The following is a 19,539-nucleotide window of genomic DNA, read 5'->3' as shown; positions in this document are numbered from 1 at the left end:
ATACTTCTTAATAACAATTTACTTTAAAATTTAATTATATAATTTAACTAATATATTTCTAAATATATAAAATTACAAAAATAAAAAATATTTACATTAAATAAGTTAATAATATGTTATGTAAAAGTAAATCAATATTTATTGTTTATAACGCATGTTAAATTATATATAATTACATGATTAAAAAGAGAAAAGAAAAGAAAGAAAAACAACATTATTAGAAAAAGAATATTTTATTACATTCAACTACAATCGTTACAGCATATTGATGTACGTATTATTCTTTTTTGTGCGGGCGCGACATATTTATAATCTACATTCAAATTATAAAAAAATCAAAGCCGGTAAAAATTGAGTTAAAAATAAAACGCTTTTCAGCAATTACAGTATAATCTCAACCGTAACACTTTTATTTCTGATATGTCTTTGATTAGTGATACAATTAGAGAATACATGTCGTTAAAAGATCTCGAAAATCTTTATATAATCATAAACCATTGTGCTTGATTTTTTTACTAAATATTCGCGATTACTTATTGTTAAACGCAAGTACGAATATTGCGCCCGACTTATCTTGAGTATATCGACCACCAATTACGTTACAATATATTGACTATATTATTTATTTCACCTTACAGCTTTTTGTTCGATTGGTTACGCAGCTGAAATGCGGTTACGACGTTGAGTTAAAGTTTAAGTCTTAACAGCGAATGGCGGACATTACTTTATTTTTCTATTATATAAAATGATGAAAGAGTAATCTGAATCACTCATTTTTTTCCTCTGTCATTTAATTTTAAATTCATTTAACGAAGTGCGTTGTTCACAACGTTATCAACACATGACAAAAAATTACATTTGCATCCTTTTCTTTGCACAAATTGTACTTTTGAAGATTCTACTACAAATCCAACTACTCGGTTTTAAATTAAAACGTTCTTATTACATAATCGTAATTTTAGCATCTTTTTGGCAGCTTTCAAGATCCATACCAGGAACCAATAGGAACCTACAACGCTGATAACGACAAGAACAATCGACAAGTAGCATAACGTTTTTTTTTACGTATCGTACGTCAGCATTGTTAATAAATATGGCAGAATTATCTTTAGCTGGTAAAAAATCTTTTTTTTCCCACATTGCACACTTTACTCGAAGGATGTCCCTTAAATTCTTTTAGGACATAAAGAACTCTTTGAACATCTATAGAACATCCCTTGGAGGACTGTGCTATATGGACTTTGCTTCTTCCCCTTGCGCGTGATCAATGATAAATATCCTCCAACCTAACTCAAAGATCGCATTGAGTTCGGGCTACAGTGGGGTGTCCTCTTCTGGGAGTTACCTTGGGGTTGGAGGCGGGGGTGGTGGTCATACAGCACTTCCCGTGTAAAAGCCCGCCTTACCGGTTAATCCAGACGCTCGCTTTCTCTTTTCGCATTCCAAAGTGCTGAAGGTATTCTGAGCAATTTGCGACTTTCGCTTTGGGTTCTGCAGGGTCATGCTACGTTGACTGGAATTGGAACTAGAACTTGTACCCGGTTCCGATACTTTAAGAATGCCCGAGTGTATTGTTCCGAAATTTTGATATATATACTGCGATTGAACGGCCGAGGTGTTTTGATTCTTCAGCGTGATCGGGACGGTCTGTCCGGCCAGACTGTTGAATCTGGTGTCGTAACCGAACGGAGTATCTAGTAAGGACTCATTCTTGTCAACGTAGCTCAATCTAGAATCGAGAAGATCTTCCTTGTCGGCGAAGCCACTCAGTCTGGAATCTACAACATTCTGATCGGTATTTTTAGCAGAGAACTCGGTGTAACGATGCTCCTTGTCAAGTTCCTTGTTATCCGTAAAGGCGATCATGTTCTGCCTAGAATCGGCAAGAATCCGGGAATCGATGAAGCCTTCTTTATCAGTGAAGCCACTCAGTCGGGAATCTATGACGTTGCCCTCGGACTTATCGAAGTTGTATCGCTGGTCGATGTTCTTGCCATCCGGGTAGACTGGCAAGACGTGTGAAAGATCTGCCTTATCGACGTAACTGATGGCCTGTGGATTCGACGCGCAGATGTCGGGCGCCGACTTGCAGAGCAATGAGGTTCCTTCTTCGGCTATTTTTTGAGGCGCTAGGACACAGAAGTGCGGACTTACTTTCCTCCAGGGCATGAGAAAGCGCGTTTATTACCTTACAGGGTGTCCCGCAGCACTTCAGAGATTTTTATTTATTTATTTATATTTTTTATAAATCATTTGTATTTCCTCGGACCTCAGGATCCTGGCATATTCTCCGACCGTAGGATTTCTACGGGTAACGGATCCCTCGATCATTCCAATTAAATGTATACGGCGTGTGGTACCATCACACATACGCGGGACACCCTTTTTAGTGATAAGTTCACCCACTTTTGGTTGGCTGACCGAAGGGACGAGCCTGCGGCGGTCCCGGTGATTTCTGATGCGCCCTCACAAGATACTCCGAGCTGAATCCTCTCTGTTCCCTCAGCTTTCTCTCGGCGCCTGGCACCATCACCCTCACCTAAAAAGAAAAACGGACAGCATGAACATCCCCCTAACTAAACAAAATACGACTATACGACACACAGCAATAAAGCTAGGAATTCACTTGTGCAACCTCAGATAAATGTTATTTTACGTTTTAGTGGACTCTAATGAGTCTAAGTGGATTCCTAACTAAAACCAAGCGAGCCGATCCGCAACGAGAGTTTTAATCATCAACTTCACCATTTCCTCAACCGTGGAGAACCGCGCCATGTAACCGGACATCGTTAAAACGGCCGCCACTTCCGCGAGCATCAGCGCTAATCCCGAGAGCTGTAGGCACCAGCCGTAGTGGTACTGAGGTAGACCGTTATCGTCCATTTGCATGCCAGCCGTTGATGGCAAACTGTATTTTCCCGGTATTAATTCTAGTGATGCATCCGACAATGCTGATGCCAGAACTATCAAACCGCCGCCCAAGGAAAGTCCTGAAACAGTCGTATATAAATCCCATATGTATTAAATGTTTTTTAAAAAATAATGTTGCTGTAAAATTAAATACTTATATACTTGCTCTATAATAAAAATAATTATAATAATGATTATTTAGATCTGAGAATAGCATGTAACGGTAAGTTTTAATATTTTTTTTAATGATTGATTATAATTGATTTATTACATTTTCTCTCTTTATTAAACTTCTTTAAAAAAGATTATATTTTTATCTATATATAAATCAATAATTAAATTAATTTAATATTAATTTTTATATTATATTAGAAATTTAAGGAATATAGAATTTTCTTCAATGAACTGAGAAAAAATGAAATCGTATACTGACGCTTATGGATCATTATATTTTAAAAACGTCTATATTTATCTCTCTAATGTGCGACGTTCTCAATTACGAACAGTTTCACTCTGTACATAGCGAAGAGCTAAAGCACAACTACACAGAGAACGGGATAAAATTATCAAACTAGTAAGTAAGACGTGACCGCGGGACATGTTCGAGGATCGAGCATCGCCTGTACGCGCTATATCACGACAAGTCCGCCATGCCATCTCGCGCAGTTAAGAACGCAATAACGCGGAACAATTTACGCCTCGTCATAACGAAGCCGTATGAACGACCTACCAACTCTTTATGCAAATTTTTACGCATTTGTCGTCTTACGCGTAGCAAAAGCGCAAAGATTAAATTGAAGCTAAATTAGCGCCAAGTCAAAACGAAATTAGAATCTGGGCGGAGTCCAATCAATGTGCTATCATACATGCTATATTAATTGACTGGCGCATCAATTACAGCACTGTCCGGAAAAGTGAGGAGAACCCAATAATGCTGTCAGTATCGATCACTCCTATGAGGATAATCTAACGGTTATTGGGCACGTTTGTGCTGGTCACTGCTGGTGACACGTTAGACGATCAAGGGATCTAATGTTACAGCAATCGACAACCGCTAGGCATATCCTCTGTGATTACAGAAATCATTGACTTTAATCGACCGATATGCGTTTACAATGTGGGTCTATCACAACTTCAAAACAACGTGCTTATATGACCGCGAGAATATTGTAAGATTATAGAGAAGATCGGAAATATTGACTATCGATTACAGATAACTTCTTTTTTAGAACGTGGCGATCGAAACCAGATATCCGCTCGGTTCAATAAGCTATAAAGATTTTATTCCAGTCACCGACATCATGGGAATCTCTCTGCATTTGTCGAGGAAAACGACGCCGCTCATATTGCGAAGCGCCATGGTTTACGAAAGATACGGACGATCGAGTCATAATAAAAACGGGATAGGCGGCCCGCGAGAGACAGCTTATGAAAGGGAAGAAATTGTCTCTTTAGAGTCTCTTTTCGCTTGTCGCTGTAATGCTACCTTACCAAATCCGCTTGAACAAAGGACGAGATATTGATAATAAAATAATAATTTCGCTTGGGAATCAATTTACTTGCGACGAGAAACTTAATAGCTTCTATATTTTCCTCTGTTGGAACGTCTCAGGATGATTACGGCTTGAATTTCGAGAACATAAAAGTAAATGGGGATGGCTCAAAACAAATTTTGTTATATTTTTCATTGTAATTTCTGGCATAGTTTAACACAATTTTTTTGGCTCTTTATATATAATTTCTTTGTATCGGTGCAAATTATACCCTATTAAAAATATATATATAACCTGTCATTTTTTAAAATAGTCAATATGTATGTTAAGTCACCCGCATGAAAATGATTTAAGATATGATATGTTTTATAGATAGCTTAATGTTTGGAATTTTGGAATTTTGAAACGTGCCGAGCGATAATGTAACTTGAAAAATTACTATAACACAATTTAAAAGAAGAAGAGAACATTAAAAATAATAATTTATTTCAACTTTCAAATAATTGTTATATTTCAACATTTTTGCTCAATATTTAAATGTAAAAAATTTTTTTTATAATGAAAAAATTTAACATCAGCAAACGTTTTTATTAATAAAGTGTACCTAACAAAATTTTTTATATTAACATATAAAATAACAAAGTAGAGAAAATATTTAATTGATTATAATTCAGTCATATTAAATTTATATTACTTATTCCAAGAAATATTAATTTCTAATAATTATTTTTAACAATAAAAAAATGTTCTAATTTAATTTTAAGAATATGTATCTTTTAATGGTTTTATTAACATCTTCTAAATCTTATTGCATATATATCACAAATAACCTTTATATTTGAATAGAAATAGCAATTAAACTGTTCAATATCTCTCATGCAAGATGATTTATATTTATTACTATCCATATGTTTACAATTTGTAAAACAAAATTTTTTTTACTAAACACTTTTTTCCAAGCCCTTTTAAAAACAGATGTTTTTATTTAAATATTAGTTATAAGTATAATGTTTATAATCGCAGATGAGCCAGTCAGTCGACATAGTTGTTTTTCTCTATAATTGCAAAGTTCAAAATTTGCTACATTTTATATATAAAACATTTACGCAATACGCACAAGATTAATTATAAAATTAATAAGTTATATTGAGTCAAAGTTGTCTTATTTATGAATCTGAGTTTGTTTTTTCATTTTTTGAATATAAATATAAATGTTTTTTACTATTATTTGGATAAAAACTTTAATAAACCCAAAATAAAATTACCAAGCTCAAAAATTGAATAATTATATAATTTAAATATAATAGAAAGAAATAAGGCATAAATCTATTACTGTCAGAAAATGTCCTAAATATTATTTCTTCTTTTCGTGCCAAATGTAACTATAATATTGCCACCTTTTTATTGCATTTATCTATCTATCTATCTATCTATATATATATATGTATATATATATATATATATATATATATATATATATATGTATGTATGTATGTATGATAGTCTTAATTTAACATTAAAACGTTTCTAATATATAACGCTTTTATATTTCTTATTCTAATTGAAAAACTACAATTGAAAAGAACGTAATTGGGACACTGGCAGTAACTGAACATTTAACATGGACAGATTGTGTTTTTTAGATACGTCGGTCTTCAGTCAGGAAAATCAGTCTTCAATACGAATTAAATTCAATTTTTGAAAATGAGAAAAATTTAAAAAGAAAAAATGACGTAAATTTAAATAGGGATACTTTTTAAGAATCTAATATGACACATTATAAATGTGTCTTAAATATTACATTCGGCAAGAATAGGAGAAATAATATTTAGGACACAAAATTAATATCTACATTACTAAAGAAATAAGTGAGTGTGTTTTGACTTCCAGTTAATTTATGTTTAAAATACCATGAAAAATTAATTGATTTAAAAATACGTAATTATCTTTTCTCTCTCTTGAACATTATATTTTTAATTTGTGTCATTTTTCTTGCGTGTGTGCAATATAATCTACTAAGAACTGAATTTTAATGTGACAATGTTCCGTTGCAAAACGCGTAAATAAAAGCTTGTGACATCCGCGCAAACTTTTCAAGCTTATTCGCGGGGGACGCGCAGTGATGGATTGTGTAAGTTTATCTCTACATCCGAATAAAGAATTAATTTTATTGCTGCAGCTGGTAATTCTCGGCGTATCTGTGTGTACTTGCAGTCGAATAATATCTGGTTACGACCGAATGCCGCGTATATACCGGCGGAAACTTCCAGCTCTGTCCTTGTTTCCACGTTCGTCGACTAAATTGCAATTACTGCTAATTAATTGAGCAAAGGTTTGTCTAGCTGTCGGCGAACAAAGCAAGGCGTGACTACACCAATGAAGAAATTCCAGATCAGCAAATTGATTGTAATTCCACTAAGCTATATAAATAAAATGGAAGCCCTAACAATCTCCAGCAATTGTGAAAATCGAAGAGGAGAAAGAGAGAGAGAGAGGGAGAAAGAAAAAGAGATTCCACTTTATGTTATTTCATAAATTAAAAGTCATACTATGATATAACCACATCAATATTGTATTTCTTTAATGCTTTATTCGCTCAGTAGAGATTTTTTATAAAATAAGCGATAAATTCTCACTTCTTTTTAAGAATTTAATTAATAAGTTCACACTTCATATATTTTTATACATTTATCATTTGCTATAGACCACTTTTTAATTCTAAAAGTATTAATATAATATAATATAAATATAGATTATAAACACATATACACACAAAATAAAGTAGTTGCACTATTAATATAATATATTGTTAAATAAATAAGAAAATTAGTGTTTATATGGATAAATAATAGATAGGTCAATTAATTTGACTCTTTTCGCTACTGAAAGTCATCTCACCCACATAAGGGGAACAAGACGACAAAATTGACACGTTCTTAGAAAATCATAATTTCTTAAAATTCTAATTTATTTAACAGTTTTTCATTTTTATGGTAGATATAAAAGGCTTTACTGAATCTAAAAAAAGGTCTTTATTTTTACAGGATCACAGAAATTAGAAAAAATTGACAAACCTTAACGTCATCTTATCCCTCTTCTTCCTATACATCTGGAGCAATTATTCATCTATTTTTCTTTATTAGATCATGTATTTCTAAGATAAAATTAGAAGAAAGGTTTATATTTATGATATTTTATGTAAGCTTAAAAGAAAAATTTTTTTGTTAACTGTAATCTAATTATTTCAATGAATATTGACTTGGCAAATAAAATGGATCAAAAAATATGATACGTGCAATAATTTGCCAAATATATATTATTTCGAGCGTTATAATTTAAATTTTATACTTATATTGACCAATACTGTTATAATATAGTTACAACTTCGACAATGCGTGTTGTGTCAGTGAATGTTATGTTATCTTTTATTTTAATGCGAGGTAATGGATCAGCGAATACGCTTGTGGTTAAATAGAGTGTCTCACAAATGTATTGTACATACATATATTGTACATACTAAAATAGATAGACTAGGGCAGATTAATGCAAATGTTTAAACCAGCTTGAAACATGTGTATCCGTTTCATTGATCTATTGTGCAAGAACACATACATTCAAAACTCACAGAATAGAGGTAATTGTTATCAATGCATTATTGATCAGTTTAGCTATTTACTAGCGCATTTTGGTGTCATACAACAGAACAATAATTTCATAGTTTACAGATAACTTATACTCATATTGCGTATATGAACAAGAAAAATAAAATATTTCACATCTTACGATTACTAAAAAGAGCAAACAGTAACATTGCTGTAATATAAAAAAAGAGTTATTTAAATAATAAAACTGTGTTTATTTACTACAAGGGACGTTATCTTGACTTTTACCTGTCAAAAAGCTCCAACTAGAGAAATACTAAGCATTAAATAAAGAAATAAAATCTTAACTTTTGTATAATAATAAAACATGTTGTGTTTCTAGTAATGTTCCTGGTCATAATGGTTTCACGGTACAAAGAGCTTTTCTTCTTTAAATTATAAATAAGATGTTTTAATAAAAACGTAAAATAAATATAGTGTTGAAAAGCATAAATAAAGAGCTACAATAATATGAATTGCGGATATTTATAATTGTTACATGATAGTTATACAAAGAAAAAACTTCTGAAATTTTAAGCTCGGAAAACACAATTTGAATGCGATTACACTATAAAAAACAGATATTGACCAGTTAACTGACATAAATACATTGTACCGACTTCCTAAGCGACATATTAGCGCTTTCTGTGAAATTTGTTGTGTAACTATTTGAAAATAGAGGATGAGCTAAATTAGGTACATGGCCATATTGGATACAAATACCTTATACATTTTTTATTGAGTTCAGCATGCGTTCTTATTAATCTTCGTTCCGCGCTTTTTCTTCACTCGAGCATCGAAATCTAATTCGTCAGCAGTAATTATAATCTACTAGTTAAACAGGGTCGAAAGTTGCCGGGTCATTGCACTCTCTTTTATCCTAGCCTGTTTACGATCCCCAGTAACGTAACATACGCGTGTACCTCTTGTGCTCAGTCCCTTGAAAGTGCCTTAGATCAAAGTTGACAAACTTGATTCACCTTATTGAAACGCTGAGCTTAGCTTCACCTAGGTATATCGGTAGGGGTTAGTTCGGCACTTGCAGCACGCTTTACCTATCTTGGCTAATCAAACTACGAAGCCGGACGTTCTACCGGTAGCAGTCGAAAATTTCCCGACTCGTTTCTTGTCGCGGAGCCTGACAAACGGTGCATTCTAAAAATTATTGATAGCCGACCGCGTTGCTTGAATTGTGTCAACGAACTTCGTTATTCACATAGCAAAATTAATAAAATGTTTGTTTGACGTAGAAAAACATCTGCAATGCAATACAGATTGATAATAATTCTTTTACATTTATGGAGCAGAATTTTTCTGAAGGAAAAAAATTTAACAATACTTAACCAAATATGTTGTGTGTTCTTTTTATATGCATACAGTAAACTAGTAAAGAACGCAAAAATTGTGCTTAGAAAGTGTTAAAAAGATTTTCTTTTTTGTCGCATTAATTGTTTATGAGATTTATAGAAATTTTCTTTACTTATACTTGTTTAAAGACAAATCTATTCATAATAGATTTCTTTAATCTCCGCATAGTTTATTACCTGTTATGATTCCGGATTTCCCTCAGTAGTTTAAAATTAGAATCTCAAATTTTAAATCTCAAATTTTTATCAAAACTTGTGGCTATTTTAGAACACATAATTATCTTAATAACTTAATATTTATTTTTATAATTTTCCTTTTTTTTCAAAAAATAAAATTTAAAGTTGAATTTTTTCTTAAAGGTAAAAACTGTTTGAAGACGCTACAAAATGTTTCATTATTGTATAAAATACAAATGGAAGGAAGAGGAGAGCATAATACTATCTTCTCGTCTGTTAATAAAGTGCATTGCTTAGAATCCGAGAAATAAGAGAGTGTCGCTTTAGGTGATGTGTGTCAGTATTCGAGACTTTTCCTGTACTATTATTAATATTCATATCGATAGATTATTATGATAAAATTTCTGATACAATATCGTTAATCACAGAAAGGCGCGGTAATAATGATAACGATAATGGAGCGATAATGGAGATAATCGTGCGGGACGCCGTATGAATAAATAAAAATTGTGGCGTGCAGATGGACGTGGGCGCGCATGTATGTACCTCGCAATCGTACATCGGTATTGGTATGTGCACACACGTATATACTACGTGTGCGAGCGCAGAGGTGGACGGGAAAGAGGAAAGGAGTGGAGAGCGGGGGGGATCGACGCGCGTGCCCTACACGAGCGTGATATGTTGCTGGCGGGTCAAGTTATTTAATCCCGCCGGTATAAACCATAGCCGGCACGTCCGAAATTTATGCACACCCGAGCCGCGCTAGAATGCACGTTGCGCCGCGCTGTGCCGCGGCTCGAAACATTCGCGCATGCCTCCTCTCCCTCACCCTCGAAATGGAAGGACCTCGCGTCACGTTGTCGTCAGTTGCCCGGTTTCGCGTTGTGTTCCTCGGCGTGAATCCCGCTGGAAGCGACAGCGAGGACTCGCCGACATATGCGACTCTCTCTCTTCCCCCGCTGTCCCGCGACTTCCGCGGAACTCGATATTCCGAGATCGCGTGCGCATTTTTTCCATTTTCCTCCTGTTGGCTTTTTTTCTCTCCTCCCAGCAAACGCGATAAATTCTACCGCGCGTTGTTCCGATCCGGTGGTGGTTTGAATAAACAATTGCAATCGGTGATCTTTTGGCCAGCGTTTGGCCTATCCCGTTATCTGCGGCTATCGTGTACCGAATGCCTAACAAGATCGTTTATGGCGAATAGATTTTTTTTAAACTTCTTATTGAAAGAATTTGCAAACGTAATAAGATTTCAGACTGCATATTATAAATGAGAATTATTTAATATAAAAGAAAGTAAAATGGTTATAATTAAGTTGCATAAGCGCAAATAAAGACTAATCTCTTTTCTTCAGTTGGCTTTAATAAAGTGGACTTTATTTTAACAGAATTTTAACTCAAAACTCTCAGAGTCCGATATGCCCGGGAAATGTGAAAAAATATCGTGGAATAATTATCTTATGTTCTTATTCTTAAAAATTCTTTCTTTATAAGCTCTGTAGACTAGACTTTCGCATTTGCATTGAAGGTGTCGGTTATTCTTTTATTTTCGTTTGTCACCACACAATTAAAAAATTAATATAAGGTGTATTAATCAACCTGAAAATGTTTAGAATTAGATAAAAACTCTCTCTCTCTCTCTCTCTCTCTCTCTCTCTCTCTCTCTCTTTCTCTTTCTTTCTCTTTTTCTCTAAAATATAGATGTTTATAAAATTATTTTAATCAAGTTTAACGTTAATAAAAGCTCAAAAAATTATGTTTATACATTAAAAGGATTATTTATTACTATCAAAAAAATTTTACTCTAATTAAAAAAATACTTTATCTGTATATTATAATTTAATATTTATTTGAAACAAATTTATATATTTTATTAATCGGAAAAATTGTCTTTGTCAAATTAAAGAAATAATTTCTTAACAAAAAAATTTAATAATTAAAATTAATTATTTAAAAAAAATTCAAATTTTAATTAATATGTTATATTGCCAGCGTGTAAAGAAATTTAATTGTTAAATTTCAATTAGAATTAAATAAATTCGTTATTTAAATTTAAAAAATATTAATATAAAAATATTTTAAATATTGGAATATTTTTCAAACTTTTAACATAATGTTTAATATTCAAGTAAAATTATGTAAATCAATTACTGTTGGATATATTTTTTACTAATAGTATTTAATATTACTGTCAAAACATTCTATTTATTTTTATTTATGGTAGAACGCCAATGTTAAAAAAGTTTATTTTCAAAACCATCACTACCATATCTTGAAAACGGAATTGAGGAAGAATACAAAGTTGCAATTTTTTATCCTATGGTGTATGGTTTCTTAATAATACGAAAAATAAATTTTCTCACGTCCATCTATCAACAATACCTTATACTGTTTGCTCAATCTCACATATTACAAAATTTAGTTACTTAAATAAAAAAACTGTTTACTTAAAACAAAACTATAATTTTTTTATAGCAAATAAATAATTTGTTTATATTTACAAAATTATTTAATTGTATCTTGCTTATTTTTGAAACTTATTTTATTGAACTATATTTTTTACATTAAAAATCCACTTTTTTATTTTGAAACATTGTTTATTTTTTTTTATATTACAGCATTTCAAATCAAAGAGAACTTTTTTTAAATTAAAAGATTTATTATCAGATTAAAAAGAAATTATTTTATGTTTTTAAAAACATACTTTTTTATACACTCTCTTCTTCGTAATTTACTTTTATCTTATTTGTTCATGTATCTATAAAAATACATTGTTTTAATACTATATAATAGATATGTAAATTTTAATTTAATGAAAAATGTTAATAATACCATTGTATAATGTGTTAAATTAACTCTCGGGTATGTATTAAAAATTCAATAAAAGAATTTTAATTAGAATCGATTTTAACATAAAAATAAAATGTTTTCCACGCCTCTGCCTTCTGTATACATTTGAAATACTCGCAATAGATTAATTAAATTCGGATTCGAATGAAGGAATTTCGCGACAGACAGAAGGTATTTCGGTCGCGATCTGAAACTAATTAAAAAATAGAAACTGCGACAACGCTCGCACCGCTGCGGGCTGTCACTGTAGCGCGTGTACAGCGGATTCGTTTGCGTGTCGGCGCATTCCTCGTTACCTCCCTACGTTCCTCGTTTCTCAAAGCAGCGTATACGCTCTAAAACCAGGAAAGTACATTCCTGCAGCGGGTGGTGCAGCAATCGACAACTCGTCGTCGTTGTGTTGGCGTTGTGTCGCGGGAATTGAACCGGTCATCCGATATCGCAGACGGTATTCTCGAAATTCAAGCGCCCTGTATTAATATTAAATTCCAAACTCGCCTAGAGCCCGATGAGATAGCCGCGGAAATTACACGCCCAAATGCGGCCAATAAACGCGCGCGTCACGCTCCTAATTCGCTTCGTATCGCCAAAATTGCAAATTTTCCATCGCGATTTGATCGATTTTTTTTTTGTTTTCATCAATTCCTCGGAATACGTTGTTGCAAAATTTTTTTCTCGCATACGCCTGCTCGCTTCCCTTCGTTATTCTAAATTTCTAAATTGAACAATCTACTAGCTCTGTTTACTTGTTGCAAATATTCCGTTCTTTCTTCTGCGTATGAAGCCTCGCGAAAATCGAATGAAAAGTCGAATAAATTCTAAAGTTTCAATACGTCACAGAGTTACTCTTATGCAATATGTGGAATATTCTGTATGTAGATGTTTGAGCGAGAAAGCACTGGCGTTCCAATAACCACTGACCGTCATATTTCGCGTTATTAAAACGCATTCTCCCTCATAGCGATAGTCGAATTATTACGAAAAAAGAGTTTTGCGGTCTTCATTTTGTAAATTTACTTTAATGATTAATGATCCAAACATTTCGGAAATTTGATACGTGTTTAATGCATATCGAAATATCGTGCGCGAAGTATCGATCGCGGTTGCGTTACGGCGATTAAAACAAACGCGATATCCAATCGCGCGCGCATTTTGCTTTTGGCGTCGCGCGAGCGCGATTAATTTTATAATTCCGCGCGCCGGATTAAAACGGTGGCGCGACTTGGGTAAATAAAATGTATTAGCGCGCATCGCAACTGCGGTAATTCATAAAAATGATTAATGTAGCACGGTAGAAGAGATATACAAAATATTCGAAATAATGCGCGAAAATAATGTCACTCCCGCCTTCTCACTACCCTTCCTCTTCCCTCCCGTTTGCGCGAATTTTCATAACGCGTATCGACGTTATCGCATATCTTTCCGGTGCACGATGCGTTATTAATGTCGGATATTAAAAATGGAGGACAATGCCACGTGCAGCTAGAATTTAATTTAATCCCTGATCGCGACTCACGGAGAGTACCCTCCGCGCCAAATCTATAACAACTATAGATGTGTTTACACACTCTCTACGCCTGTGATAACAACGAATAACAGAGGATTTTAAGAGAATGTTGAAATGACAGTCAAACTCAATAATATAGAATTATTATACACAGAGAAAAAGTATTCTTTTAATGTTGTTTGAATTTATTTATTATATTTAAACAATGTAATGTTATACAACATTATCTTTATTGACTGAAAAACTTATTGTTCCGTTGTATTAAACTGTATTATTTGAACAAAGAAGCACTATTATTTAAAATATATTTTTTATTTAACAATATTTTGATTGTATACAATATTATTAAGTAAAATAAAACAAGAATAGCTAAAAATATATTTAATTTAAGTAATGAGTTTGTTTCTTTTACTTAATGTTTTATTTTAGACAAACATTAATCTCAATAACGATATTATTTCTACGTGTAATCCATCGTGCGCGCAAACGAATAATTCGATCATCCGCTGCGAGGCGGCTAGTTTCTCATATGTAAGATGCGCACACTCGGGAAATAAAAGTAGCTGGATCTGTGCAAATAGTTCCCGAAGTGGAAATACTTCCACAAAAACGCTCAGTCCGTCATTTTTAGATCGATCAGAACGTTGGCATCCCAGTCGGGGTCGATGGAATACTAGTACCTGTCGAAGTGGACGCTGGAATGACTCTCGACCAATCAACTCTCTCGGTAGAGATTCATTTTGCACCCATTAGCGCAAGAGCCATATGCCAGAAGAATTGACTAACAAGTTTAATTAATCAAATAAAAACATGTAATATTAAATAGAAAAAACAGTTATTTTACTGCTAATAAATATTTTATACTAAAATAACATTATTTTAATAAACTCATTATATTATTTAACTAAAAAAATAATATATAAAAAAAATTATTTGTAATAATGATACATATTATTTAAAAGATTAAATAATCGTATTTGTTATTTCAAATAAACAGTTTTGTTCGACTATCCCAAAGTATATATTTTTTTGTTTGTAATAAATTTTATTAAGTTTAAAGAAATATTTCTCTCTGTGTGCACATCATTAGGATGTATTTTTTTTTACAGATTTGGAAATCTGTTTCCAGATGGAAAATCCTTTCCCATATTTAAAGTACACATATTTATGTCAATCTGCGAATTTATACCAAACACGCCAAAAAAAGTTTTTTATGTTGCTCTTATCTATCGACTTTTCACGCGTAATCTAAATTTTTGTAGAACGGTTTTGTCTCATTAAGGCATCAAAATTTCACTTTAAAAATTTCACATTGTTTGTTCCTATTATCTACGTGTCCAGAATTTTGAATTTTGTGAGTACAAATTATAAATCTTTTATATCAAGCAAATATTATTATGACATAACAGCTCTATGAGACTTTCATTCTTGACTAAGAAATGATAAAAGTACGGTAAATTATAAAATTTTTCCCGTTTTTTGACATAATTCCGCAATCTAAACTGGTAGTAATGCACATACTTTCATTCTGGAGGATTTATATATTTCTAAAAGCGATAAGACATAGTCGTTCTACAAAAATTACTGCATTTTATCGGTAAAACAGACTTCTCTTTAGCATCTCTTTAAGAAAATGTTTAAGATTTTGGCTCCCAAATAATATCTGGACTTTAAGAAATCAGCGACATTAAATATTTAAGAAACATTAAGCAAACAAATTTGCATTACACCATATTATACTCGACGTAATCGGATGCAATTGTACTATGTCAGTGCTGCGAGCATTAGTCTTGTCGCCGTTCGCGCGGAAATTGTACGTGCGAAGGTTGGCAACGGAACGGCCATCGGCCTATCGTACAAATGCACCCGTCGATACTCCGATTCTATCTCGAAGTAATTTACGCAAGTCTCTAATAAATTGGGACATGCCGCGCGGAGGTTTGCGATGCATCATCCATGCCGTTTTTGCATTGGAGTTTTTTTTCCGCGGTCGTGAGTCAAAGGGCCATCGAATTAATTCACTCGATTTAACTCACTTCGTTATTCCATAGAAAATAAAATTGTGTACAAACGGCCAAGCTTTTGAACCCGATTTATTAATAAAGAAAAAACCTTTGATGAGTTACCTAAATTTTTTTTCCGTTTTTCAAAATTTTTGGTAAAATGGTAAAAATCTGCACTCTAAAAAGTAATGATGTTCATCATTTATAATAATTCTCACCATGTAGTGTTGATATAATATAAATTGAATCGTGTTAAATCCATATTTTCAAAATTACATTATCATTTTTTAGCAAGTTTGAGAAATAATGCAATTTTTATAATTACCGTTATAATTACTTTTTTGTAACGGTAAAGTAGTAACTTTACTTTTTTTTATAAGAATGTTTTCTCGTAATAGTAACATTTTTGACTGCAACTTTTGTCTTTACTTATTTTACGTAATGTTCGTATATTTAATTTTTAATCTTTGATAGAATATATTGTTCTATGTTGTATATGTCTTAATTGATTAAATTTTACAAGAACCATTTTAAGATTTAAATTTTTCTTAATTCGAACTTACAACAAAATTTTTTAGTTGTTCATTTAATTTCTTTTGTAACAGCCAAAGAATGAGTTTATTTTTACTGTTATAAGAAATGCAATGAAATATATGCAAATTAACGGCAACAACACAAATAAAAATCTAAAACAAAAATGTTTGAATTTTTCTTTTTTTAGTCATTATAATAGTAGATGACGGCACACAAAATAATGAAAAAAAAAACGAATGTCTACTTATTTAAGTAACGATAACACTAACGAGTTACTTTTAAGAAGTAATATTTCCGACTTTGTTTTTTAAAAAGTGTGATATTTTGCATGAAAATTCACATAAATTGTTAGACTTGTTTCCTTTAATTTCTAAACTTAAATAAGAGCATATTAATATTAAATATGAGTTTTGCCTGCCACAATATGTAGCTCCTAAATCTCAAGTGCTTCTAGGTAGAGCAGCTTTGAGATATAAATAATTCCACTTTTGCGCGTATTTGTAAACTTGCAAATATCTTCACAACAAAGAACGCATGAAGGATTCTCAAGGCAGAGAGACGGACAGACAGACTGGTACCCGGAGTTTCTCGATGTTTCCCGACACATAGGAAGGTGTATATACACACATAGGACCTGCGCAGGTCGCTTTTCTTGCGAGTCGAGTGGCGTAACGTCGAGCACGTACTAAGAAGTACATCCCGCGTGATAATAACGACGTCGTTAGACGGCTGGACCACTTCATCTCACAATGACCCGTAGAATGCAGCGCGAGTCTGAGAATATGCGCGATCCCCGGGAATACACGCGCGATACCTAAGGTGTCCCGGGTAAAAACGAACGCTGATACTTCTCTCGTCATTGTACTCTCGGTAACGCTCATGCCTGTAGAGTTCAGCGCAAATGATCGGCGCGAGAGCGAGTCTCGCGAAATTCTCTCTCTAAGCTGGGAAGCCGCGTCGCAAGCGCCATTGATAACAGCTTGCGCACAATTTGCCGGCGACATGGAGCCGGCGGCGCGAGAAATCAAACAATCGATTCACCCGGTAGCGTCTTAGAGCGGTGACGCGGAGCATATTTGTGCTCGCTCGAGCGTGAGCGAGCATTGTTGCACGTTGAACGCAATAACAAGCTGCATTAGAGTACCTCTCATTCCAGCGTCATCCTCGTTTCATCTCCAAAGAGCGTATATACAATAATATCTTCTATATGTATATACCTTTTGTAGACATGCTAGATGTTTTAGACATCAATTTCTAGATATCTCTTTCTTTGTTCTCCGAATATTTTTCTTTGTATTTCATGTCTTTGTTAAAAGCTTTATGATTTTTTATGATCTGATTCTCAGAAAAATTCTCAGAAGAAAAAAACGTATAAGATTATACATAATAAATTACATTGTTCTTTGTAAAAGTCTTTATATCTTTAATTTTTGTAAGTGTTAAAAAAATTATTATGTTTAACAACAAACGTTGAGATTAGAAGAAAATAATTAATGGAAAGTAATAGATCTTTTTCTGAAATAATTTTGTTTTACAAATTACCATAATCCGACGAGATTAATGGACTTAAAAAATTGAATTACTTGTTTCAATAATTTTGTTATTTTCTCGCAAGCCATATCTTTCGTTTGTTGTTTTCTGAATATTTTCTTTATACTTCACATCTTCGTTGATAGTTTTATGGCTTGTAATCTAATTTTAATTCTCCAACAATTGAAAGATTATATTTGGCAAATTATACTTTTCTTTAATTTTTATAAATCTTTAAAACAATGGACTATTTGTTTGATAATGATAACAAAATGTTGAGATTATAAAAAGACACTTAATTTATCATTTCTTGATATGTAATATATAAATATAAAACATGTCGATACAATATAATTTTCAAGAAAAACATATCACATGATCACCAAAAGGTCGTCAATAATATACCATAAAAGCATAATTTTTGTCTCTAAATTGGGATGCAGTCTTTTGCCGCGTATTTCTAATTATTCGTTCTTTTTTTTTTCCCCAAAAAACTCAATACTAAAACCGCTAAAACTATCAGTAAACTGATGAAGGCAGCGGCGCCGTTACTTCGTTAGAGATATTAAGCGAATTACTCGTTATTTATGTTGAACTTCGTTTACATTAATTTAGCAGGAGGACGCTACTACGAATGTTCCGACGAATATTTGATAAATTTTGCAATTCGTGGCTGTTGGTGGTAATATTGCCAATAATACAGCAGTGTCATCTATTGCGCGTTTCACGTGAGTTACAGAATGTCCTAAAATTACCGACATTTTAGTTATAATTTTTCCGCTTTATAGATATCAAGAGACACGGTAGTGGCTCGCGCTAAGTGAACGCGCAGCGCGAGCCCGACCGTGCTTGATGTATACACTGAGAAAAAAATGTGTGAGATATTTGCGATTGTGATAATTGTATAGTAAAATAATCATAATCAGGAATATCATTTTTATAGTAATTATTACTATAATATTGGTAATAATAATCATGTTTATAGAGTTTATAGTGGATGCTTTTTATAACTATTGTTTTATGGTTATAACTTACTATCTTATTAAAATTTCCATTTTTATTATGACAATAATATTAAGTTACATAAACTAATATTATAATTATAAGACCTTTAATAAGTTTAAACAATTATATAATTTATATTATTAAATAGCTATAAAAATATGATTGAATCCCAAAAATAATTATAAATTATGGTTACCGCAATTATTTTTTTTCTTTCAGTGTATCCTCGGAAAGTAATATTTACAATTAATGAAAAAAAAGAAGAAACTAATTAAACAATACTTTATTATTGCAAGAAGAAATTAATGAGTAACTAAACAAGACCGAGAAATGAGAAAGCGATCAATACTGCAGTATTTTATTCATCTTTTATTTATTTGTTCTATACATTTTAATATTGTATCGTTATTTTTAACACGAAAAATAATGTTAATAAATCAAAATTTTTCACAAAAATCCAATAAATAGACTTCATTTTTTTTTCTCAATCTTTTATGTGAATATTAAAATAAAATAATTGGA

The 19,539-nt window shown here is 32.4% G+C and overlaps 1 protein-coding gene across 2 annotated transcripts in view; it reads right to left on the bottom strand.

Moving 5' to 3' along the window:
* Positions 1–214: 214 nt before the first annotated feature.
* LOC105833124 overlaps positions 215–19,539 on the bottom strand; it is a 171,464-nt gene continuing 152,139 nt past the window's right edge. For both annotated transcript variants that reach the window (XM_028192833.2, XM_012674589.3), the window contains exons 5-7: positions 2,746–2,990; positions 2,407–2,539; positions 215–2,129 (exon numbers count right to left, since the gene is read on the bottom strand). In XM_028192833.2, the coding sequence (XP_028048634.1) occupies positions 1,372–2,129; positions 2,407–2,539; positions 2,746–2,990 (1,136 nt within the window). In that variant the 3' untranslated portion in view covers positions 215–1,371. The remainder of the gene's footprint in view (positions 2,130–2,406; positions 2,540–2,745; positions 2,991–19,539) is intronic.

This window comes from Monomorium pharaonis, chromosome 5, assembly GCF_013373865.1.
Source record: "Monomorium pharaonis isolate MP-MQ-018 chromosome 5, ASM1337386v2, whole genome shotgun sequence".
Lineage (NCBI taxonomy): Eukaryota > Metazoa > Arthropoda > Insecta > Hymenoptera > Formicidae > Monomorium > Monomorium pharaonis.
Note: the sequence above shows the minus strand (reverse complement) of the source record. Positions and strands in the feature narration are given on the sequence as shown.